Source organism: Anolis carolinensis, chromosome 4 (genome assembly GCF_035594765.1).
Source record: "Anolis carolinensis isolate JA03-04 chromosome 4, rAnoCar3.1.pri, whole genome shotgun sequence".
NCBI lineage: Eukaryota > Metazoa > Chordata > Lepidosauria > Squamata > Dactyloidae > Anolis > Anolis carolinensis.
Genome location: NC_085844.1, coordinates 141,754,103 through 141,780,110, shown reverse-complemented (window position 1 = coordinate 141,780,110; position 26,008 = coordinate 141,754,103). Strand labels below are relative to the sequence as shown.

Genomic DNA, 26,008 nt, shown 5'->3' with positions numbered 1-26,008 from the left:
GAGTGATAGGGAATCTGAAAGCTAGCAATATTTCACTTCAGTAAAAGCTTATTCAAAGCTACAGAGAAAGCATGTGGGACATTCTTCTCAAGTTATACAGACTAGCACTTCAGAAGATGGCATATTTGAATGCGTCTCTGTGTCAATTTTTTCCTACATGGAGAAAGCTGGTACCTCAGATAAAAAAGCCAAGCCTATTTCTCTACTGCCTATAGATATCAATTTCATATAAATACTGAATTATATGGGAAGCAGGAGAGAACTCCAAAGGTGCCATATTCCAATGATTGTAGTGATTCTGGTACCACCTTTTTAGGTATGATTGGAATCACTGCAATGTGCCTAGTACCATTTAAACCAGGCAGTTGCTCCCATCATCCAATCCTTGATGTACCAAGGGAGCCTGAGAGTTCTCAGACTGTACACACATGGTGTCTGAATGGCACAACAAGACTGGCAACAACATCATTGCTGATATGCTTCAGGTGGCACAATGTCATGCAACTGACACAGGTCCCTCATTCATGAAGCCATAAAACCCACTTTTCAGTGATCCCATTCCTCATTAATTCAGACTATGCTTTCTTATTCTATTTGTATTTTAATGGAAATGAATGACCATCCAGGATATTTGTTTCTATTTAGAGAATGGTTCATCATACAAGTATGTGATGAAAACAGAAGTCAGACCTCATCAAGGCAATGCATAGTTTGTTTCTAGCCCAATTTTTCTGTCAGTTGTAATTAAAAAGAAAAACATATTGTTAATATTTGCAGCTAGAGTGAGCTGTTATGTAAATTGCATCCACTCAGATTGTGATTAGATTTCACAGCAGAAGAAATGCACATAACCTCTATCTGGTTACCAATTCCCTTTACCATTATTCTGGATTCCTTCAGGATACCAGAAGTTTTTTTTTTACATGTGGGATTTATATGTGGGTTGCCACTTGCTTCAGGTCAGATTTTTCTTAAATGGAAACCGGGTTTGGCAGCTGTAAATTTGCACTCACTTTTTTAAAAAAATAATCTTGCCCGTTCCTTGTTCTGGTTGGCTCTAATTACTACTCGCTTCTTGGAATGGGTGACAAATGCCCCCAGAAGAATATTCTTTCCAAGCACCGAATGTCAAATCATTAAGGAAAATAATCAACCAGAGCTGCTAAATACCTGGGCACCTCTCCAGAATCTACTAGAATAGGATTTTAAACCATTTCTGACATCTACTGGAAAGAAATCACAATGCCTTAGTGCAGATCATTTTTTTTTTCATTTGAAAAGCCTCTTCAGTTCCAGGAGGAATTGTTATTAAAATAGACTTGGAATGAATGAACGAGTTTGATATGTATGCTGGATCAAGCCAGGGAGATGGAAATAACTAGTATCATTGTTGGATACAATTATATTTTACTCATTTTCCTGGAAGTGCCCAAAATTGAAATGAGGAGAAATCTAGATTGAAAAGACTTGAAGTATCTCCAAATCATTTGAGTGGGTGAGGTGATATCTTAGACTAGAGCATATCTTGTCAGATCATTAGGGGTTCACTAGTAATTGGTAGGCCTGTATAGAACTGTAGTCTAAGCTCTCAAGTTCCCACAAAATCCTATTTTCCAAAAATTGAACTAAAGAAAAGAATGCCGTTAATTGGATAGGGAAAGAAATAGTGTAAAATAATGTCAATAAAATTTGACACACCACAGAGATATGGAATGTATATGCATCCAGATGATGCGAGACTGAAGCAACATTACCACCACCCCACCCCACCCCGCCCCTCTTTGGCTATAATAAATCAAGCTGGCCTATTAATCAGGTTGAGGAGTGTTGCCCTGGTATGTGTATGTGGATAACATTGAATGAAGAAAGATACTTAGATTTCATATCAGCCATCTGTTGAAGAGTAAACCTATCCTGAATTCTTTCCCCCCTATACTATGCCTTTTCATGGTATGGGTCATGGAGCTGATAAATCCATTCTTGGTTTTAATCTGGACTTTAGAGGAGCTATCCAAGGCATTGAACATGTTTTGGAGGTAGGATGTTGGACAATTCCTTCAAAGTTCAGACTAAAAGCCAGAGTAAATCAACCACGACACTGGCAAAGAAACTGTCAGCTGCTTCTGGAGTCACATAGAACAGTGATGATGAACCTTCTAGAGATGGTGTTCCCAAACCGAGGTGGGTTGGGGGCACTCAGGAGGGGGACAAGCAGCGGGCAAGTAGGGGTTACATCTGGGAGTAAGGAGGACAATTGAGTGAGTGGGGGGCGGGTAGAGGAAGCTGACTTCATACTTTGTTTTGCAGCTAAAAGAAACATTCCAGATTATATTCACTGCTGTGTAACATAATATGCAAAAAATGCATAATAGCATGAAAATAATATCATATTGGTATTGCACTTTGTTGTTGTTTTTGAGTGCCTTTAAGTCATTCAGCATATGACTACCCTGAGGCAAACCCATCACAGAGTTTCATGGGGGCTAAGAGTGTGTAACTCACCCAAGTGAGATCTGGTGACTGAGCAGTAAATTAAATCCTAGTCTCTGGAGTTGAATCTAATGATCAAGCCACTATATCCTGCTAAATCTAATAAAATGATAAAATAATAAATAATAAAATAAAATAATAAAATGAGATGTAAAAGTGCTGCTCCTGGCCTACAAAGCCCTAAACGGTTCTGGTCCAATTTACCTGTCCGAACGTATCTTCCCCTATGAGCCCACAAGAACCTTAAGATCTTCTGGAGAGGCCCTGCTCTCAGTCCCACCCGCCTCACAGGCACGGCTGGTGGGGACGAGAGACAGGGCCTTCTCGGTGGTGGCTCCCCGGCTGTGGAACTCCCTCCCCAGTGACATTCGGCAGGCCCCATCCCTTTTGGGGTTCAGAAAAAAACTGAAGACCTGGCTATGTACGCAGGCATTTGAAGAATAAGCATGTGTTGGCTTCGACGCGGTCTGAATTACGGCTCTTGTATAAGGTCTGGTGGATGAATGGCATAAGCACTTTGCATTGTTTTAAACTTGTATATTGTATTTTATGACTATTTTATGACTGTTTTAACTGTTTTAATCGTTTTAGTTTATTGTATATCAGTGTAACGGCATCAATTGCCACTTGTAAGCCGCCCTGAGTCCCCTCGGGTGAGAAGGGCGGGGTATAAATAATTGAAATAAATAAATAAATACATAAATGTATCAAAAGTGTGATTGGTAGCCACACCTCCTTTCAAAGATTTAGAGTTGCCTCCATTTGTGGATCTAGAGTTGCACAATTGTCTTTTAATTGGCTATAGCAGTCACAAATTTCCTTGAGTTGATTCCACAAGCAAAGCTTCTAATGATCAGACTAATAAAAAATAAGATAATGTACAAGGCTGTGATACATGCATTCAGATATCTTTCTTCAACGAGGTGCCCTCCAGCATGGTCTGGGGGTGATGGAAGTTATAGTCCAACACATGTAGAGGGCACTGGCTTGGGAAACAAACCATTTGTTTTGAAATTGTGTATCTTCCCCCTGTATACTTGTAATTATTTTTCTCACTAGTAACTATTTTGCACAGCTTACAGATATCAATAAGGTGACCATAATACTTTTTAATACCTTTTTAAAATTCAATGTTTAAACTCAGTGTTTTATGTCAGAACATATCTGCCTACCATTAGGCAGAGAAAAGTGGCAACATATTTTAGGTGTCATGGAGGGAAAGCAAATAGTTATCAAATGTGTTATGATAGTGTTTTTACTGCTAGGGATGAAAAGAGAAACTTGCCAACTTTTCCACCTCCTGTGTCAAAATAATTTGTCTGCTTTTGACTACTATAGACCCTGACTACAATGGGTCATGAGTTTTAGTTGTTATATTGCCACAAGCAACAAATATCTTGCATTTCCCTTGTTGTATGCAATCTCTACAATCTAGCTTGCTGGTTATGTGGTGGTAAAAACCATGGCATAGTTATGCTTATTACATGTAAATCCATGCATTCTTAATAACATCTAGAAAATAGTTTGAAGAAATCACCATATCCTTCCAAAGCAGAAAAACTTATTTTACAAACAGCCACATTTAAACAAATTATATTAAAAGAAAGTAATTACATATAACATATAACTCACTGTTACTCCATTTTTCAAGTAATGAACATGGTATTTAGTTACATTACAATTGTCACTTTATGAGTAAAATGTCGTTCCCTTTTTGATATAGCTGTAACTTTTAAATACCACAGTTGATCCCCCATTTTTACAGGTTTCACATTCATGATTTTGATTATCCGCAGATTATTTGATGATCTGTTCGCTGCTGCCCAATGTCAACAGAGACTGCAAGCCTCATAAGAGTGAAGTTTGTAAAGCCCTATGAAAAAATGCCCAGGGCTGCAGCAGAGGCAGTGGGTGAGAATGAAGGGGGCAAAGAAAAACATTGAGAGATTGAGTGCCCAGGGACAAAAAGCCAGTGAGCAATCATGCAAGGGAAGAAATAAATGAGTACTCAATTTCTCCCACTGCATGGTTGCCAAGTACCTTCCTCCCCACCTACCTTGCCCTCATACACAAGAAATGTAGCGAGCAATTGGGCAGGCAGAAAAAGGAAAGGGCTGCATTCCCCCCTCCCTTTGTCCACATGAAACAGACACACACAGCAACAGGAAAAAAAGGTAGGGAGACTGAGTGGATCCCCCTGATGGGTAGCCCCACAGACCATGGTGGTGGTACCTCTCCCCATAGGCATTCACAATTTTTCCGCTTTAATAATAATAACAATAACAACAACACCAACAACTTTATTTATATTCTGCCCTATCTTCCCAAGGGGACTCATAAGGGAAGGATATCATCCTAACTTCCACAAAAATGGAGGACTGACTACTTTGATGTTGTGTGACCTAATGAATTGTGAAGTAGAAATATCATATCCATGCTATGCCTAATGCTGCTGCTTTGTGCTCTCTTTTGGGACCTCAACACATTAGCCTTGGGTTCTGTCCTAGGCTCTGTTTCAGGATGGAGTAAGGACAGAGCCTGCCAGAGCCCATCACATGATGCAGGGCTTCATGCTGGAAGCGTCTTAGGACAGGGGTTTCCCATGTTTACATTACTTAGAATGTGGCTAGCGTGGAGGAAAGAGATGGCAACACTTTCCCCCATGTGTAGGAAAAGTGGTGATACTGGTTGCAGGGTAACAATTTCCCCTGCTGCCCCACAGATTCACCATGGTGCCCAATGAATCCCCGCACTGTCACCCGCATTAGGGACCTCCATGTGATGAGGTCCTTGGACCAACATGGTAGTTGGGTGAAAATGTGTCTTGTATTGAGAAGTTTGCTTTTGCCTTCCTAGTCACTTTGGGAGAACAGGAAAATAAGAAATGGAAACCATAAAAATGTCTGGGGCACTGACTCCAAAAATAACTAATCACAGGGTTGTTGTATGTCTTTCGGGCTGTGTGGCCATGTTCCAGCAAGAAAAGTGGGCCCTTAAACACAATTTCACATCACAACCTTCCTCTTTTGTGGGATGAGTCTGGAGACATCATCCTATCTATGCCCTGATCAGCAGTTGAACAGACCTTAACACAATTATAAGCTGTTGAGGGAGAAGGACCAGGAAATGTTACTCGGTTACACATTTTATAGAATCATAGAATAATAGAGTTGGAAGAGACAACATGGGCCGTGTTGTAGTAGAGCCTGTGAGTAACGTTACAAACAGTAGTATGGGTGTCAGAAGGGGGAAAGGGGTTACTTGGGAGCAGGAATCTGATGATGAGCAGCAGAGAAAGAGGATCCGGGACATACTTACAGCACCTACCGATGAGGAGTCGTTTGAGGGATTCTCTGGGGACGATGGGTCAATGAGTGAAGGAGAAGAAGGAGACACCATGGATTGGACTAAGATAAGAGTAGTGCAAGCTATTTGTGAGGCACCAACAACTTTTATGGGGTTCTCTGGGGGTGAAGACTAGCAATCCTTTATGGGGTTCTCTGGGGGTGAAGACTAGCAATCAGGAGATCCAACTGAGTCTTGGGGGGATCTAAGTCTTGACAGGAGATGGAGGAATTGGAGGGAAAGTCAAGGGAATTCACATGAAGAGCTGGGAGCAGCTGCGGGGGATAGTGATGGGACGGTGGTCAGTTCATCTTCTGATGATGATTTGTAGATAAAAGTAGGTTCAGGGGTGAGGGGTATTTGCAGAAGGCAAGGTGTTAATGTGCATTCGTGTACTGGTAAAGATTCTTGTAGACTTGCTGTTGCCTGTTTTGTGTTCGGCGTTGGATTCGGATCTGCAGTTTGGACCTCCTGATCATTTGTGTGTTTTTTGACATGAATCGGCTTCTCGTGAATGTGGACTTCTCTCTGGACCTGGACCGGTTTGGCTAAAGATGCTGCTTCTGCAGACACTGGAGCGATGCTGTTTTGGATTTCTCCCGCTTCGACCCTGGCCTTTGGCTGACGACGCTTCTCTTCCTGCGACTCTTTTTGTTAACCACTTGTGTACTGTGTCTTTTGTTTTGCCTCAGAGTGTTTTGTTTGACTTGTTGCTCTTTACATCCAGTTAATCTGGATTAAATTTCTGTTTTGAAGTCACTTTTAAATCTGGCCCTTTAAGACATCTGTGATTCCAACAAGCCATCTAGTCAAGTAGGGAATTTAGGAGATCAACAATCATTTTAAAATTTCAATTTCTTTATCTAAATAGAAATGTCCAAAATTTATGCAAATTGTATCCAGTTTTTGGAGGGTAGTGGCAACCTAGTTAAATATGCTTTCATATATCATGTCTTACCTTTAGAATTCCCAGGAAGCCTAGTTTACTGGGTTTCAGAGGATTCTCCTATGGTCAGTCTCCTTTATTTATTATTTATTTATTTACAGCATTTATATTCCGCCCTTCTCACCCCGAAGGGGACTCAGGTTGGATCACATTACACATACAGGCAAACATTCAATGCCTTTTAACATAGAACAAAGACAAACAAACATAGGCTCCGAGCGGGGCTCGAACTCATGACCTCCTTGCAGTTAATTGCACTGGCTTGCACTGGCTTGCACTCCCGCCTGCGCCACAGCCCGGGTCTCCTTTGTATGCATACTCACATAAATACACCTGTTCATAGGTCCTCCAATTGCCCTGCGTTTCAGGGGCAGTTCCAACAATGAGGTTTGTAATGTAAATTTCTCCTTAATAGAATTTAGGTATAACATGACCATGTTCTAGAAAACAAAACGTTTTGGACTACTGATAACAGATCATGCTGATTGGGGGATTCTGGGAGTTATAGTTCCCCAAAAAGGAAGTTATACACACCTCTTCTACTATGTCTTTTTGTTGATTTGATTGTAGTGCTAAGGCAGCAGATAGATTCCAAGATCATGAAATGTCTGAATCCAACTGTCACAGAACTGAAGCATGGAAATTAGAAATAGTTCTGAGTAGTGGGATAGTTGGCAGGAACAATAAGAGCACAGTTGAGCTTGTTATTCAATTTTTTTTCCTGTTAAGTAGATGCTTCCTCCCAAAGGCAAAATCCTTCAAATTTCATTTCGAGTAAAAATAGTCTGAAACAAGCTATCTCTTTGTCATCACACTTTGTTTTTTTTCTTTTGTCAGGTGCAAATGCAACCTTCATGCCACCGGCTGCAGAGAAGAAAACAAAAAATTGTTATGTGAATGTGAGCACAATACAACAGGCCCAGACTGTGGAAAATGCAAGAAGAATTATCAGGGACGACCTTGGAGCGCAGGCTCATATCTCCCCATTCCTAAGGGCACTGCAAATATCTGTGAGTACTTATTGGCCCAACAGGAAAGCTATGGTAAAAATATATTTTGAACAGAGGGACAAACATTATTAACAATACTTGTGATGCAGGCTTAAAAATACTTAAGACGATATGCTTTCAGGGATACTAAAATCCTGAAAGTAACTTCAACTGTGTTCTGTGGGGAGTTGCCTATATAAAGCTAAGCATGCTTAGAAATTTAAGCCACACATAAAAACCCCATACCTGTTTTTAAAAACCCATTAAAATTGTGACATGTACTTTTATGAAGCACCCACTGCAACTCTATTGAAATCTAAACAAAATTCCCCACTAAGAACACATCTACACTGACAGTTTAAGTCAGTTTCAAATCACTATTGAAGAAATTGGGTTCATTGTGCTAAAGCTTGTCTTTTGAGTAGCTAAGCCAGGGCAGACAGAGTGCAGACCATGACAGAAGGGTGGGTCCAGGATGTCAACCACAGGGTCTACATTTCATTCATATCACATGCATCATAGCACATACCAAGATACAGTAGAGTCTCACTTATCCAACATAAACGGGCTGGCAGAATGTTGGATAAGCAAATATGTTGGATAATAAGGAGATATTAAGAAAAAGCCTATTAAACATCAAAATAGGTTATGATTTTACAAATTAAGCACCGAAACATCATGTTATACAACAAATTTGACAGAAAAAGTAGTTCATTACACATTAATGCTATGTAGTAATTACTGTATTTACTAATTTAGCACCAAAATATCATGATATATTGAAAACATTGACTACAAAAATGGCTTAGATAATCCAGAACGTTGGATAAGCGAGTGTTGGATAAGTGAGACTCTACTGTAACAGTTTCGTTCTTTGAACTATTACATAATAGTTTGATCATTCAAACTCTTTTTAAAAAAATCTCCCATTCATAGCCTACATCTTTGGAGAAATTATAGTGTTTAGCTAGTATTGCACCACCTGACATCCATTGGGAAGTAACAGTCTGTAATGAAAGGACCAAGGCATTGACATCTTCAGCTCTGTTTGGATATCAGCCAGCCTGCCAACACCTTAAATCAAGAAACAGTTTCCTTAATATCCACAGAGATACTCGCAGGAACACCTCAGCAAGCAAGAGTCCAAAAGTGTTAGGCTAAAACTCAGAACCTCAATCCATGGCTGATACCAGATGAGAAACTCTCCACATGCGAGTATGGAGAAGAGCAAACCACAGACCACTTACTACAATGCAACGTGAGCCCTGCAACAGGCACAATTTGGAAGCACGCTTCTCACAGTGACACCAGGGGCATTCCAAGTGACCAGCTTCTAGTCAAAGTAAATCTAGTATAATGCCAAGTTTTTAACTTTGTGTTTTTAAATACATGATAACTTTATCCCCAATTTGCTCCTGACACTATAAATGAATAAATATCTTACAAGTGATGACCATGAATAGGAAGGGAAGATTACCTCTGAAAACCCAATCAGGTGATAACAACTGTATATGCTATTTATTTATATAGCTCTCTTCCTCTGAAAAGCTAAAAACACCATACATGGTCCTCTGTCCAGTTTATGATTACAATCTGTTGAGGATGGTTAGGCTGAAATAGAAAGTCTAGTGAATTTTCATAGCTGAGCAGGTATTTGGATTTGGATCGCTATACCACTGATCATAACACAACACTAGCTGTCATATACAATGTTCAGTTCCATCCATTCATGGTCAGGTACACATTACACAACACTCCAAATAAAAATGCAGAAATACTACGATTTAGGCTTTTACTTCTTGCCTGGCATTTATGACATTAAGGATCTAACCCATTCTTAAAATGTATAGGGGAGTTGTTCTTATGTTATTGTAGTAGACTCTCTATAAAAATAACTTCTTTTGGAATTGGGAAGCATGTATAAATCCACTGTTTTCATTAGCTTTAAGTCAAGAAAATAGTCTTTATCAAAATATAGCCAATGTTGGATTATTTAAATCTTACATACCACATTTCATTGCATAATATTCACACTTTTCCCTACATTTTGCAGGGGGAAAGGGTTGATGTGACTATTATGTGATGGCGACTATTACATGGTGAAAAAAGCCCCATTTGAGGGGCTTCTTTCATAGTGCAATAATCAATCGGGGCACAGAAAAAGGTAGAAGTCCTATTTTACCTTCCCCAAAAGGGTCGTGCAACTATTATCTGATGGCGACTATTATGTTTCCAAGATTTGAAATGTGTATGAGTAATAAATATAAACAGCCAACGACCAAGTGCATTAGTATTTCCAAGACAACACACATTTATTTAGAAACAAATTAAAACATTTTAAAAAGTCACACAATTTTAAAAAGCCCTAGCAACAATTTCCAAACCAGTTTTTGAAACAATGTTATTTTGCTCAGGTTTTTTCCAGATGTTTATTTCACAAATGCAGATGCTTCTGAAAACTGAAGAACAACCATTCTCCATCTTGCCCATTCATGGGGGGAGGGGACAGATTTTTCATTCTTCCTCATGACAATATGTCAATTTACATCTGTACTTCCTTCACGATTTCAATATGAGACATTTGAACCTGTTGTTTGATTTTCTTATTCAAATCAATGGAAGTCAGATACATTTAGCTTTGGGGATGAATGATTTTCATACATTTGTCCTTTCTACTAATAATGTTGAGAACAGCACAATGCAGACTTCAAAATGAGGACAGGATGTGGTATATAAAGAGAATAGAAGAGTACTAAAAAGCAATGAATTCTGAGATCCGTTCTGCTATGCCTGGAAGTGAGCTTTACATTAATTCATATCCTTGCTAATTTGACTTATGTACCTAAATCCCTTGGAGAAGGAGGGGAAAGAACAAACAGAGAATAAGCCATCAGCTCTTTTGTGGGTTAAAGTTATTAGCTGCTTTTATAATAAGTCTACAGTTCCGGCCTGTATAAATGTAAAAAAGCTAGCTTTGGAAATAAGTTATTTTCAAGAAACAGGGTTATGTGCCACAGTTAAATGAAATGTTTTTTTAAAAAAGAAAGAAAAAAGAATGAAAAAACCACACACAGCAGCAGTACCAGCAATGTGCCATGTTCCAAATGTTATCTCACACTTCAAAGCAGCAGCTGCAAGGAATCAAACCTCCAAAATGAATATCACAGGAAGCAGGACCTTATCAAGTTTAATGTGAAAGTAATAGAGCAAGTAACAAACCATGAAGTGTGGGGGGCATGAAATTATGATAAAATTTTACCAGGCAGCAGAGAGAAAAGAACCTTCAAAAAGAAGGGGGGAAAACATTTTGTAAGAGCATTAACTTTTAGAAAAAGGAACACTTTGGATCACAGAGTTAATACTTTAAAGCTATGTTCAAGATACATGTGAAAATTCACAGGATTTTCCCCTGTCCCCTCCTCTCCACCCCCATGGAGAAATTCACAGCTTTGGAAAGGCTTCTAAACTCACTCAAGTTGATACTCACAGAAATACAGTTCCTCTGTATCCATCTTGGTTGTATTTATCAATGGTTGCTTGAAGAGAGGAACAACTCGGGGTTTTTTTTCTTAATATAAGATTTTTTTTTGCTGATGATGGAGTCTTTTTGTTATTTATGCAGCACCCTAATTGCTTATTCTTCTAGAGTCATATTCTTACCCTCTGCAAAAAAACTTCACATTTACAGGAATTTCCAAGAAATAGACATATCCTTACTTTTTCTGAAGGATTACCAACATTTCTAAGCATCTTCATTTTTCTCTGTGAACCCTCTTCTGGAACATGACCATACAGCCTGGAAAACTCACAGCAATCGAGACATTCAAACTGGAAAAACCTGCAACATATAGAGAAGTGGATGGGTACCCTATGGCCTTCAGATGCTGTTGAAATATACTTTCTGCCTAACCATTGCCTGTGCTGATTTATGGGATTTGGGAGGTAAAAAAAAATTCCCTACTGTGATCTTTAGAGAATAAGTGATCTATTACTACTTGTTGATCATGCATGTAACCCAAAAATGATCCCATTGGAAAGCCATTGGAAGTTGACATGTTTCCCCAATTAGCCATTTTCTCATTGCCTAAGATGAAGCCGATATATGTTGGACTGGATCTACACTGCAATATAATGCAGGCCCCATCTACATTGCCATATAATGGCGTTTTAGAATGTGGTTTAACTGCATTGAACTGCATTATATGGCAGCGTAGACACATATCAAGTTCAATGCAGTTATATTGCATTCTGAAACTGCATTCTATGGCAGTGTAGATGAGGCCCCATATAATATAGATTAGACTGTATTATATGTGGTCATTATACTACTGTTCATACTCATGTAATAAAGTATGAACAGCAGTATAATGACCACATATAATACAGTATAATGCTGTTCATACTCATGTAATAAAGATAGAAAAACTCTTTATCTTTTTTCGATAGAGTTACGAGTTGGGTCGATACAGGAAGTGCTGTGGATGTAGTGTACCTGGATTTCAGTAAGGCCTTCGACAAAGTCCCCCACAACCTTCTGGCAAACAAACTAGTAAAATGTGGGCTAGACAAAACTGCGGTTAGGTGGATCTGTAATTGGCTAAGCGAACGAACCCAAAGGGTTTTCACCAATGCGTCTTCTTCATCTTGGAAAGAAGTCACGAGTGGAGTGCCGCAGGGTTCTGTCCTGGGCCCGGTTCTGTTCAACATCTTTATTAATGACTTAGACGAAGGGTTAGAAGGCACGATCATCAAGTTTGCAGATGACACCAAATTGGGAGGGATAGCTAACACTCCAGAAGACAGGAGCAGAATTCAAAATGATCTTGACAGACTAGAGAGATGGGCTGAAAATAACAAAATGAAGTTCAACAGGGACAAATGCAAGATACTTCACTTCGGCAGAAAAAATGGAATGAAAAGATACAGAATAGGGGACGCCTGGCTTGACAGCAGTACGCGTGAAAAAGATCTTGGAATCCTCGTTAAACAAGTTAAACATGAGCCTACAATGTGATGCGGCTGCTAAAAAAGCCAATGGGATTCTGGCCTGCATAAATAGGGGTATAGCATCTAGATGCCTTGGTGAGACCACACCTGGAATACTGTGTCCAATTCTGGGCACCTCAATTGAAGGGAGATGTTGACAAGCTGGAAAGCGTCCAGAGGAGGGCAACTAAAATGATCAAAGGTCTGGAGAACAAGCCCTATGAGGAGCAGCTTAAAGAACTGGGCATGTTTAGCCTGCAGAAGAGAAGGCTGAGAGGAGACATGATAGCCATGTACAAATACATGAAGGGAAGTCATTGGGAGGAGGGAGCAAGCTTGTTTTCTGCTGCCCTGCAGACTAGGACACGGAACAATGGCTTCAAACTACAGGAAAGGAGATTCCACCTGAACATTAGGAAGAACTTCCTCACTGTGAAAGCTGTTCAGCAGTGGAACTCTCTGCCCCGGATTGTGGTGGAGGCTCCTTCTTTGGAGGCTTTTAAGCAGAGGCTGGATGGCCATCTGTTGGGGGTGCTTTGAATGCGATTTCCTGCTACTTGGCAGGGGGTTGGACTGAATGGCCCATGAGGTCTCTTTCAACTCTACTATTCTATGATTCTATGAAAGTTAAATGCAGTTGAACTGTGTTAAATGAATCTACATTGACCACGTAATGCAGTTTCACACTGCATTATATGGTAGTGTAGATGAGGCCCATATCAGGTTAATTTCTAAAAAAGAGTAGTGAAGGTGGGGTTGATGCTCTGGGACAACTATGGTTTTGTGATTTACCCTAGAAGTAGAGTGAAGACGGACAGTGAGGAAGATCCAGCAATACCTGTTAGGTAGCAGAGTCCTCCACAACAGGGAATTTCACCTCCATCGTTCACTGCCCCACTTTTTCTCAGTCTATGTCAGAGAGCTGGAAAACCTTTCTGAAGAAGATTGAGGAAAACAAAGAACTTCAAGGAGAGAAGATGAGAAAGATTGAAAATTTGGCCTTTTTAGATATATCTCTTTAACTGTCCAAGATGTTCTCTTTGATTTTGTGACAAACCAGTTGATTTTACACAGGCTGTGTCTACGCAGCCACTTAATCCGGTTCAAAATGTGGAGTAAAGAAATCCAGTTCCACTCCTGAGAGTCTGTACACACACCCTGAGAAATGTGAAAAAGATCCTAGGGCAGCCACAAAACTCCCCTCATGCCGGATCAATTCAACAGAATAACACAACTACTTTCTTACTCTGTTCGGACAAATGGCACTGAACTGCAGCATCTCATCAGATGAGAATCAATAATGGAGATAATCTTCCAACTCAAAAACAAAAAGAGGAAAGTGACTTCTTCTCAGGAAGGGAGGGAAAAGATGTTTGTTTACCTTCTCAAAAGCTCCATATCTGGTTACATTTTCTAAATTTACATTTTCTAAAACATGTGTTTTCCAATCCACATCTTTTTGGATTCTATGTGTTGATTCTATGTGTTTTTGGATTCTTTTTGGATTCTAAGTGTTGATGGGGCCATACTGTCCAATTTACATACCTTTCCAGCCATAATGACCAAACAATTAATCTTAAACAGGCAGTCCCTGACTTACAAATGACTCCCAGTTAAGAATGGATATGAGACCACAGGAAATGAGAGAAATCTATCCCTAGGGAGGAAAATTCTGAAAGAGTTATCAAGGTCGAAATGTGTTTCACATGAAGATTTATCCTCAATTCTTGTGTTCACAACAAGCCATTTTTTTTTTCAAAATCAGGACAGAAATTGCAGTGAAATCTTCTGAACAGGGGCACAAACAGAAAAACAAACATCACAAGGGTGTTAACTTTTATTTATTCCACCCAAAGCTAAAAGATACATATTTTTGGCTGCAGTTACACTTTAAAATGTACCTGTTCTGATTTGATTTAACTTAAGAACAAACCTACAGAATCTTGTTCATAACTTGGAGAGTGCCTGTATACCCAATTTGACAGGGACACCCCCAATTAATCCTCTGCTTTCCCACTTTTTCAACAATTTTTAAAACATCTCAATTTCTCTCCTGTTTCCAATTCTTTGTATAGAAGCAGTTTACTCTCAGTAAAATTCGCAGCAAGGAGAGGAAAGGAGAGGAAGGAGCAGAATCTTGCCCAATTTGCTGCAGTCTCTCCTAGCTAGCTTTTGCTATCTTGCTCAAATATCACTTGGCCTAATGTGACCTGTTTTCATTTGTGAAATGTTGGCGGGTATAATCTTACAAACCTATTTTGAAACTGGTTCTCTCACTTCTGCTTATATCATTCTATCTGACCTCCAGTGCTTTTGGTAGAAGAAAGGATACTCTGTCTTTCAGAGGCAAGCAACTACCATACTTGACTACAGATGAGAAAACACCCTGTGCATAGTTAGTCTGATAAGAAGCTTATGATGCATTGCAGATAGCCTTGCAAGAATTGAGTATTGTCCTATTGTCCAGCGGGAAACAATTGCAGGAGTTTTAATGTGCAAATGAAAATGGAGCACAGTTAGTTTTTCTCCTCAATTGTATGATATAATTTAAAATTTTACTCTTAAAATTGAAATTTTAATCATAACTATAAACAGTTCTATATAGGTGCTGAGACTGCATCATAACTAACATTTGAAATATTTGTCCATCTGTTAATATAGTTCATATATTTGTTAGTGTTTCTCTTTTGCAACCCACAGCCAAATGCTTTTGGCAGCTAATCAAAGCAGTTTGGTACACAATTTTTATTATATTTTAATATAAACTGATAAGAACAGGTAACTACACTTGATCTTAGCCAAAAGGCCGATAAGCGATATATATTTTAATTGTCTTTTCCTATATAAATCTGAATTATTTTTCTCTTTGAAATCAGTAAAAGGTGTTAGTGTTAGTTTACAGGTGAATCCCACACACTTACCGTCATTTTTTCCATGAGAATTCAGCAATATGTGTTCTATTATCTTGTTAAACTCAATGCGTTGGCACCCTTTCCTTTACCCCACTGGATGGTTGAAAGGGCGGTAACATGTATTGCCCCATCGCCCTTTCTGCCACTACATGGCAAAAAGGGGAGGAAAGTGTGGAGCTACCCAAACAACACTTTCCTCCATGTAGTGGTGGAGACACTTCCACCCCACTTTGGGAGGAATGTGGGCAAGGCCTGCTGTGTGTCGTGTGATGGCACTAAGCTGTGTGATGGCATTAAGCCACATCTAAGCTGCGCATAAAAGTGGCAAAAAAGGGCAAAAATGCCCCCTATGAAGAGATCCTTAGTGTGTGGACAAGTCATTTTCCTATCAGTGCAATGATGTTAAATGTTCTGGATATGTATACCTAACCAAACTTTTCTCTTTTCTTTTCAGGTATGCCCAGTATTTCCAGCATTGGTAGTAAGTAATAAAGACCAGAATTAGCCCAGCTTTGCTTTTGTTCAGGCTCTGAAAATCTATTTTTCCAGTATCTATTTCTGTTCGTTTTAAAAGCATGCTTTGTAGCAATTGCAAAAATATTACCAATCTTCCTCCTGCTGATCGTGGATCATTATATTCAGCGGGGCATAGCTTCACATCTTATGCCACTGCATCCAATGGCAAACACAGATTTTATGATCACCAACAAAAGTGATGACAAATTAAAGGATTTAAATCAACCCAAAGTAATGTTTGTGCTAGAGAAATAAAGAAGGATTCTCAAGTTATGTTTTAAAATAGTGTGGTCCAACCCGCAGCCCACCAATTCATTTTTGTTGGCCCTTTCCCTTCTTACTGGAAAAATATTTTAATTTAACATTAGGAAAACATTGTTTACTCTTCTTACTGCTTTAAGTTTTTAAGAAACGCTTTCTCTCTGGAATGTCTCTGGCCCTCACATTCCTATACTAAAATTTGATTGGACCACACTGTTTTAAAATATGTAGGATTCACTCAAAGAGAGAATGAATTATGCTTTAAAATACCAGGTAACACTATTCTAAGACAAAAGCAAAAGAACAACTGGACTAATGTATTCCCAAACATATTTCTCCTTTTTAAAATTGATGGTTCATAATATTTACCAATATTTGCCTATTCAGCTTCCTCTAACGTATAAAATAAATTGTCTTTCTATACTTTAAAACAGACAATTCAATCCTACATATGTTTATTTTGAAGCAAGTCCTGCTGAGTTCAATGGCACTTATTCCAAGCAAATGATCATATGATTGCAGCCTGAACTTTCAACGTTTTTGCCGGTCTAAACGTTAGGATCAAGAACAAGTCTAGCACATTTTAACTACATCTAGGGCCCATTATTTTTAAAGGTATGCCAGCAGTTCTGCAGGACTATTAATACATCAGTTTTTCCTGTTGAATTTGCAAATGTTTACTTTCATAATTCCACACAGACCCTGGGTATGCATTCTGCTTTCATTTTGCAGCACTTGCCCATGATGCAAAGTATTGTTTGTCATCATATATTTTTCCAAAATATAATTGAGAACTTTCAGCTTCCAGCTATTTCTCCTTCAAAATATAACCTAGAACCTTTTGACCAGCTATGATAAAATCTGAAGCAGAATAGCAATTTGGCTCTTTCAGAATTCGTTTTCAAACAGGGGTTTCTCCTTCCTAGCTATGATCATTCTCATTTCTTTTACTTACAATATGTGTCTACTTCAAAATATTTCAAAAGTGGGAAATGCATTCCTCCCCTTTTCAAGCATTGACTATATCAAATTATATATTCATCTGCAATCCAGTCCATATATACATTAATTCTCCATCATTGTCATATTAAAAAAACACAACTTCACCTATTTTTATGAAATTCAGAGGTGACTGTATTTAAGGTTCATAGTACTTGTTTAAATATATCCAAGACCTTTAATATTGCCTTTAAAACTGCTTTGATTGAATCAAAGGGATCATTTCCCTAGATGACATCCATAGTAATAAATATAATAGAGTCTTACGATATGCCTGTTTTAATATACCTAAAGGTGTTCCTGAGGGCTTATAGTAGCAGTCTATGACTTATTCACATAATTTCCTTGTGAGTATGCAAGTAATGACAGCTTCTGTCAAATATCCCTTGCATTGTCCTGTAGTTCACAGTAGGCTTTGGTCAAATAAACATATTGATCCCATTACCAATATCATAGTATTTTATGACATATTCACTTCTGTATTTCATAAAAGACCTTTAAATTTTCTTAAAGCATTTATTTTAATTGACATGGCTGCCATAGAAAAAGAAAAGAGAAGAGCATATATAAACTCAATTCTTTCAGTAATTTCTCAAGTTATTTCTTTTAAATCCCTATTAATGTCTATAAATACATACATTTGCTGGGATTAGCAGTGCAGGACCGATATGAAACTGGGAAAGCCACAAATAAAAAACACAATTATTTTATCTAAAATAACACCATCCCAGGAATCTCTAGGTCCACTAGCATTAGTCTATCATCAACTCTCATGAGAAGTTGTGTTCTTTCTAGGAATTTCTAGGTATTCCAATGTGACTCAGGCCCTTTCTACACTGCCATACATCCCAGGATCTGATCCCAGATTATCTGATTTAAACTGGATTATATGAGTCTCCACTGCCAGATAATCTGGGATAAGGAGATAATCTGGGATCAGATCCTGGGATATAGGTGCAGTGTGGAAAGGCCTCACTGATCAAATTCTCACATAGAGATAGCATTTTGATTAAATCTGCAAATAATCAAATCCTCAATAATCAAGAATGTGGAAGATTGACTGGCAAATGCCTAAATATTAGCTGATCGACTTTTCAAATTGAAATTGTTTTAGTTATCCATTCCTCTTTCTATGAGACTAAATATTGATTCAGAATCACACTGCAACATTACTGTATGTAACTTTTTTTTACCAAACCTGAGTCCTCCGATGATCCCACTTTACAAACCACTAGTCTTTCCTTGAGCATGACATATTTTGAAATATCTTCCTTTCTCCACAAATCCCTCAGTGATTATAGCAATTATGAATGGCTTTAGATTTAAATTGCTTTAATTCAGTGGTTCTCAACCTGTGGGTCCCTAGATGTTTTGGCCTTCAACTCCCAGAAATCCTAACAGCTGGTAAACTGTCTGGGATTTCTGGGAGTTGTAGGCCAAAACACCTGGAAACCTACAGGTTGAGAACCACTGAATTAAGGCAATTTAAATGCCTTAATTCATCCAAGAAAACAAGGCTCAAAACTGAAGGTACCTGAGATAAATATCCCACTAAGCATCACCACATGCTTTTTTCTGCATCTAAAATAAATCAACTTTGTTTTCCAAATTGGTATCCTTAATTATATTAATAATTTCTGGTTTTACTTAAGATATATTTCATCTTGAAGAACTCTGAATGCTGAATAATATATTCTATCACACATAATTAAGTAAACCAGACATAAAGCAAAATAGTGATGCAGAGAGTACAACATATGCACTTGAGCAAGCTTTTTTTTGGCACAAGTATAATATCTGTAAGAACAATCCCAACTGGAGTTGTCCTTTTGTCGTCTTTTCAATGATTTAAGAGCACTGCACCAGAGCGTTATAGAGATGCTGTGCTCGAAATTCCCGATACTTCTATATTCAATCCTGGCATATGCAAGGTGTCCATCCTTTTCCCCCTACTACAGGCCTCCATTGTGCCAAAAACCTTCAAAGGATTTCCAACCCTTTGGAGCATGTTATTAGGGACTCTGCCTGCACAACAGGGCACAACATAGTCCGATAAAAGTACATATGAAAACATAGTTAAAATACAACCTAAAAGCATATATTAAAACATACACATATTAAAATATAAGATACAGAAGTTAAAACACAATAAACACAGAGTATGATTTCAAAATTCATAGTTAAAACTGGTGGAGAGAAAGACTGGTCCATCTTTCTGATTAGTGTCCATCTTTTTCTGCAGGGGGCAGGAAGCCCAGTCTGGTTTTTTTTTATGGCTAGAATTTGTACAAGAGCTATTCGAGATGCTGGGCTCTGTTCTCAAAAGGCCTTTAGTACCAGGAGAGTTCCTGCGCAGTCAGGAACCTCTGTGGGAAGAATGGCCACAAAATTAATAACAGTTTTACAACCCCCAGTGCAATTGGGACACCAAGTGCCTTAATGACCTTTCTGTTTTTCACAAACCATAAACATAGAGCATATGGCTCACCTGCACTTAAGCATGTTACCTACCACTGAATTTAAGCAGAGAGTTCCAATGCAGTCCTATCTATATTTACTTAGAGGGACCATCTTCTGCCTGTATACAGTGGGACTGACTCCCTTCTTTGTCCAGGAAATGTTTCCCCTTTCCCCAGGAAATGTTCAGAATCCATGGGATTTAAATAGTCTGGATTGTGCTTGAATTTTGTGCAATGCAGGGCCATTATATACACTTTAGCAGCCAACAAAGGATTTGCAATACCTGGCATCCAGCTGAAAAGCAATTCTCTAATAATTTTACAGCTGCAATGCTTCTTATAAATGCACGGTCAGGTCTTTCCATTTATAAATCAACTCAGTTTTCTTCAGCTCTCAAATTGGCATAGGAACAATTTGTTAAGCACCATGCAGTATGTTAAATGTCATCAAAACTAGCTTTGGCTTAAATGCAAGTGGTGCTCTGTGTCCATTTTAAAAGTGATAGCAGCCATCCTCCCTCTTTGTGGCAGGTTTATTGAGTGAAACGGTATTAACAACATGCCAGATAAAGGTGTTTCATTTTTATTCATCAAATACTTTCTGCCCCAGTGTTTTCTCCAGCACATACCTACCTACAAATGCATAATAATGTGATCCTTTTGAAGGCCTGACCATGAATTTGCATGTGTTATTTGATGCATGGCAGGGGTTGGGGGAAGCAATGAAAGGAAGCCAAAGAAAAACTGTATTGTTTCAGCACTCACAAAGGAACAACAACATTGTCATAGCTCAACAGAAATGGATAAATGGTAAAAATAGTTCTTATGCTACAAACTTGCTATTGTCTTGCATGCACTTGTGTGGTTGTGACATTCACTTTACACTCCCATATTGCCTTCTTCACTGCACTGCCATCTCTGAGCATCAGCAGATGTTGGCCTTTGGACTCTTAATAGGGAAACTCTAAAAGCTTTGGATTAATTGGAGGTGATCTGAAAGGATGAATTGTTGACCTTTTTACATTTTGGCACTTTTAAAACCATAGGGGTTTTCCCTATGCCTTTGCCTTTTCTTTTTGCCTTTGCTTAAAGGGATTTTCTACAATTATTCTAGCTACCTACAAAGTTATGAACTCAGTTTCACCACTGTACCAAAAAGAAACCAGTTCCCCTGCACACATTACCTAGTTGTTGCAAACAATGGAAATTCAACCGTTCACTGGTCAATTGGTGGAATTTTCTGCTTCAGAAAGGAATGTGAAATCAACTCCACTTCAACCACAGAGTTTTAATAAAGGAAAAATAATTTAATTACCCTGTTTGGTTGCTTTGTTGGAAAATTTGATTATCATTCATTAATGCCTTTTTTGAAAATAGTAGAATTCTTAAATAATAGAAGCCATTATCCAATTATACAATTGTATGCAGATTATTAGGCCTAAATCTGGTTGTTAGTACCAAGTACAGTAGATACACTGAATTCACGAATCTTACTGTGTATTGCTTTAACAAGTATACATGAATGTAGTCTAATTTTGTTTATTCTAATGGGACTAATGGATAGATTTAGGCCACATGAGTTATTGTGAATCCATAGACAAATCAGATGAGAGAACGAGATGATTGATAGATATATATGCAGATAGAGGTAGATGCATGTATGCATACATAGATAGACAGAGATAGATGCACAAACATGCCCAATTCAATTAAAAACATGAAGCTGCTTTAATGGATTCTGTATGATTCCTTCTTTTGTCTATGCCAATGTAATTTTTCTGTTCATCTCCTGTCATCTGGGAATTGACTATTCTTAGGTAGTACATTTAATATTGCTCACTGGAAACTACGGAACTGCTTATATCAGCTTTGGTATGCCTGAAGCTTTGCTCAGTTTAGTGAAAAGAAAGAACACAAAATATCCAGTGTAAAAAAAGAATCTGTTACAATAAATATTACAAAAACATCAATAAGATTCCACCAATCAAAGCCATGCTCAAGAGAGTATAAAATGTGTATATATTGAACTGTACATATATGTATATAATTTTATATTCTCTTTTCTCTCAAAGAATCTTGTATTAAAGCAGCGCATTGCTAATTTTTATGTGTAATACAGAGAATGGTCATTTTTTTAAAAAAATCCTTTCTGGTCACTCACAAGAATATTAACCAACCAGAGCTTTCCCCATTAAGGCCATTTGTACCTGATGTTGTCTATCAACTGAGTAAAAGGTTCTTTGATAATCTCCAGCAGATTTGATTCCAAAGCTGATCTTATCAACACTTTCTCAGCATTGGCTGGGGAAAAAAATCGGGTGAGATGGTTAGCAATTAATGAGTCCCAAAACCATTTTTAGGATATTGTAAGATTTTATGACCAAAACATCTTATCATGACCAATGTTAAATAATCTCAATGTAGAACATATGGCAAAAACTACTTTTAGGACTGAATATTAGAGGTTAAAGCTTATTTTGTATGCCTTCCTTTCATACATTTTCCACAATCAGCCATTTCAGGCATTCAGGGAAATTCTCCACATTAAAAAGAATGAATTGGTCAATGTGAACTGTAGTTGGGTTTGTTTGTTTATTTGGCAGCTCCTCATGCAAAAAATGCCCAATGTAGAAACCTAGGACTTTATAGAAAGGACAATACAACTGTCTTTCTGATAGATCAATATACTACATATAAGATCTTTTTCACACAAAAAGATGTTTCAAAATATGACAGAAATACCACAGTTCATCACATTACCCTCTATAAACAGGTTCTCTATAAACATATACTTATATTCGACCTGAGTGTCCATACACAAACACACTTTCCTCTGGTGTATCTTGTTTTCCTACAAAATGTTGAATACTGATATTCACCACTAGACTTTGTAGTATATTATGCCTCCCTGGCCAGGATTTCTCTTTCTCTGCCTTCCATCGCTATGTTGCCACTGCCTGGCACATCTGTGTAGTCAAGCTTTTTGCAACAGAAAGGGCCATGGTCACTCAGTGTCCCTAGGTCTGCCTCTCCTGTGCATTTTCTGCCCTCCTTTGTAGGAAAAAGATGGCCCAGATTGGAAGCCCTGCTTTAAACAAGCATTTAATGGCAAACTAATCTGTATTCCAGCACACCACCATGTCACTAATTATGCTAAGCAGTTTGTTAGAAAGAGTACAATTATACTGAAAACAGGATTGGCATGACGCACAAATTGCTTGATGAGAGTGATTACCACCTCTGAAGCCTGTTAGCAACAGAAGAGTCAGAGTTTATAAACAAACACCATGCTGAAGTACAGAACACAAAATCAGCAGTGTGTTATTACCCATTGTTCTGTTCTTCTCACTACCCATTTTCAAATTGTGATTTGTAATCTGCCTATCTCTTAAAAGTAGAGTATTCCAGGACAGGCTTTCTGTGGCCAGATGCTTTATAAGTGCGGGAGGATACTAGATTGGACAGGTGAAAGTCAAACAAAACATGAGCAGATTCTGTTAGTGCAGAACTAATTTGACTAAGGCGGAAAAACATAACTTGCTTTTATCATTCTATTCTGAAGTTTAAAACCAAATGTGATCAAAGAAAAAGGAAGCAAAAACAGTTCCTTTTGCAGGCCTTTTGGTTCACCACTCAAGATGAGCAAGGCAGCTGAAGAAGCAGCAGCAGAGAGAAGAGGTAAATATTCATCTCAGTATAGTCAACAGAAGAATATGAGACCCACAAACACCTCTTACATGTCATTGATTGTAAACCAATGAACATCTCAGTTTGAGTATCTGTAATTCAATTGAATCAAAAGAAAATCTATGAACAGAATCTCTCCCCTTCAGAAAGCATATCAAATAAAATACAGGGAAAAGTCATATCAGGGCCATCAAGGTCTGATAGGAAGGTTTCAACCCATTTATCCCAGTTTAAATCTCTTTCACAAAAACTCATGATTACCCAATGGACAAAGGATGAGTGCCTCTGCCTCATGACTACACTTCAATTATAACTACACATTAATCTCTATGTAGATCTACCATTTCATTTCTTCTTTGACCATCATAGACAGCATATGCTCCAGAAATATGATTATGCTGTCATTTTGCATTACTCATTAAGTTGCAACTGTTATTTTGAACAAAATTTGATTACAGGACAACTTTCAGTAGGAGGAGACTTCTTATTTCATTATGTCTTCCCTAAACTTTACTCCTTACAATTATGCACAGTGAAGCCATTTTTTAAACATTTCAGATTCGTAGTACAAAATGCCTCGGAACAATTCTCTGAATAGGTTTATTACAGAGCAAGAAAAAATTTGGAAGGGTTTTTTTTTTTTGGGGGGGGGGGGATTCTTAGAATCCACATGATAGATTACAGAAGTTGTAGTCCCCTCAAAGGTACATTTCCCAAGCTGAGATTTGGTGCTACTATTTTCTATTTAGATTGTTATCTCTTCATTTCAAAATTTAAGATGGATTAGTAATTATCATTTGCTGTGGCACTTAAATAGAGAGGCTAACTGGAAAATAGCAATTCCCAGTAATGTGTTATGCAGGTCAGAGAATGGGGGGGGGGGCAGGGGGGGCAAGACATACTTGTTACTTAAGCTCTGATTGCACAGAAAGAGTTGTCATTAAACATCGATACATGATAAAACAATAAAGAACAAACTCTAAAACCAAAAGACAATAGAGGAGTAATGGGGAATATCCTGGTTCACTGCCCACTTGGAGATCTGTAGAACAATGCTTCTCAGAGCTCTTCCAGACAGGCCCAAAAATGTGGGACTGGTCATTATTTTACCTGAGGTGTCCAAATGTCGCCTCAGATAAAAGTGAGTTAATTCAGTTTTGAACCAAATTGGTTCTGAACCAATTCGACACCTGGTAAGATCCAGGTCTTACCAGATGTGGGCCCTGTGTGGATTGGGCCTGGAGGCTGTGTCATGCGATGCCTGAGCCCAATCTACACAGCCATCTTGGTTGTTTTTTTGGGGGGCCATCCCGGTAGCTAACCGGATGGCATCTAGAACCCCACCTGGGAAAGCCTAGAGGTTTTGGGGGGCGGGGCGGGGTGGATTTAAATTCACGCCAAAGCAGGTTTTAAAAATTTCTACCTGGAAGCACCCCCTATCTATCTGATAGGGAGTGGCACCATTGTTTTTGTCAAAGGTGCCTAATACCATATCAGTCCCAGAGAGAAACAGATTTTCTTTCCTTTTCTGAGATCAACATCCTGTCACTCAAGAAACAGCAATAGTCCTGAGACAACCACTTTGAGTAGCTCTGCTATGGAGGACCCATGTCTCACAGATCTTTCATGTGGCTCTTCATTCAGATATTCTCAAACTTGTTCTGTTTCTGTTTTCAAATACAGTTACATTCAAGAACAAGACATTTGTGCACAAACTAATACTTTTTGACAATATATTGTCATTTGGGGGATTGCACAAAACACTGGCTGAATTTTTTACTACAGAGGCTTTGAAATAGGAAATATTGTGTTATAAACAAATTGTGTTGTCCAATTTGGATTAAACCTTTTTAGTGCTTTGTTATTGCATGCAAGAATGAAATTTTCAAAGATTTCCATCCCTATGATCTACCAGTTCGACCTGTATACAACACTGTGGCGTAGCATTGCTCCTTATTATTCTGGAAATAGCAATATGTCAGCTTGGGGCAAGCAAGCAAGTGAGAATGCAGCACACAAAAAAGAGGTCACATATTGCATTAATGTATAACTGTTAATGCAAATAATTTGCCAGGTGAAATATGAGACAAACCTTCCGGACCTATAATGGATGTGGAGAAGAGGGAAGTTTATGAGAAGCAACACCTACTGAATTTTACCTTTTAGCAAATTTCACCTGGCAACCTTACATTCAAAATTAGGAGAAATTACTATAATTTACTTGGAAGTACATTATTTAAGGATGTAATTTTTCATAACTTTTTTTTAAACTAGCAGTGAGTAATTTCAGCAATTTTCCTGCTGCAAAAAAGGCTTTAAACATCATGTGGGTTTTTGAAGACTATTAGGAGTTTGGGACTTATGCTCTGTAAAACGGCATCTGGGTTTACCCAAAAAACATCAATTTTTGTACATGAA

The 26,008-nt window shown here is 38.3% G+C and overlaps 1 protein-coding gene and 1 pseudogene across 12 annotated transcripts in view; one reads left to right on the top strand and one right to left on the bottom strand.

The window, feature by feature from the left end:
• The window catches only part of ntng1 (netrin G1), a 346,261-nt gene that overhangs the window by 231,657 nt on the left and 88,596 nt on the right, over positions 1-26,008 (top strand). For all 12 annotated transcript variants that reach the window (XM_062977940.1, XM_008109115.3, XM_062977942.1 and 9 more), the window contains exons 4-5: positions 7,619-7,791; positions 16,123-16,149. In XM_062977940.1, coding sequence (XP_062834010.1) covers positions 7,619-7,791; positions 16,123-16,149 — 200 coding nt within the window. The remainder of the gene's footprint in view (positions 1-7,618; positions 7,792-16,122; positions 16,150-26,008) is intronic.
• On the bottom strand, positions 15,481-15,574 carry LOC134299056 (U2 spliceosomal RNA; annotated as a pseudogene).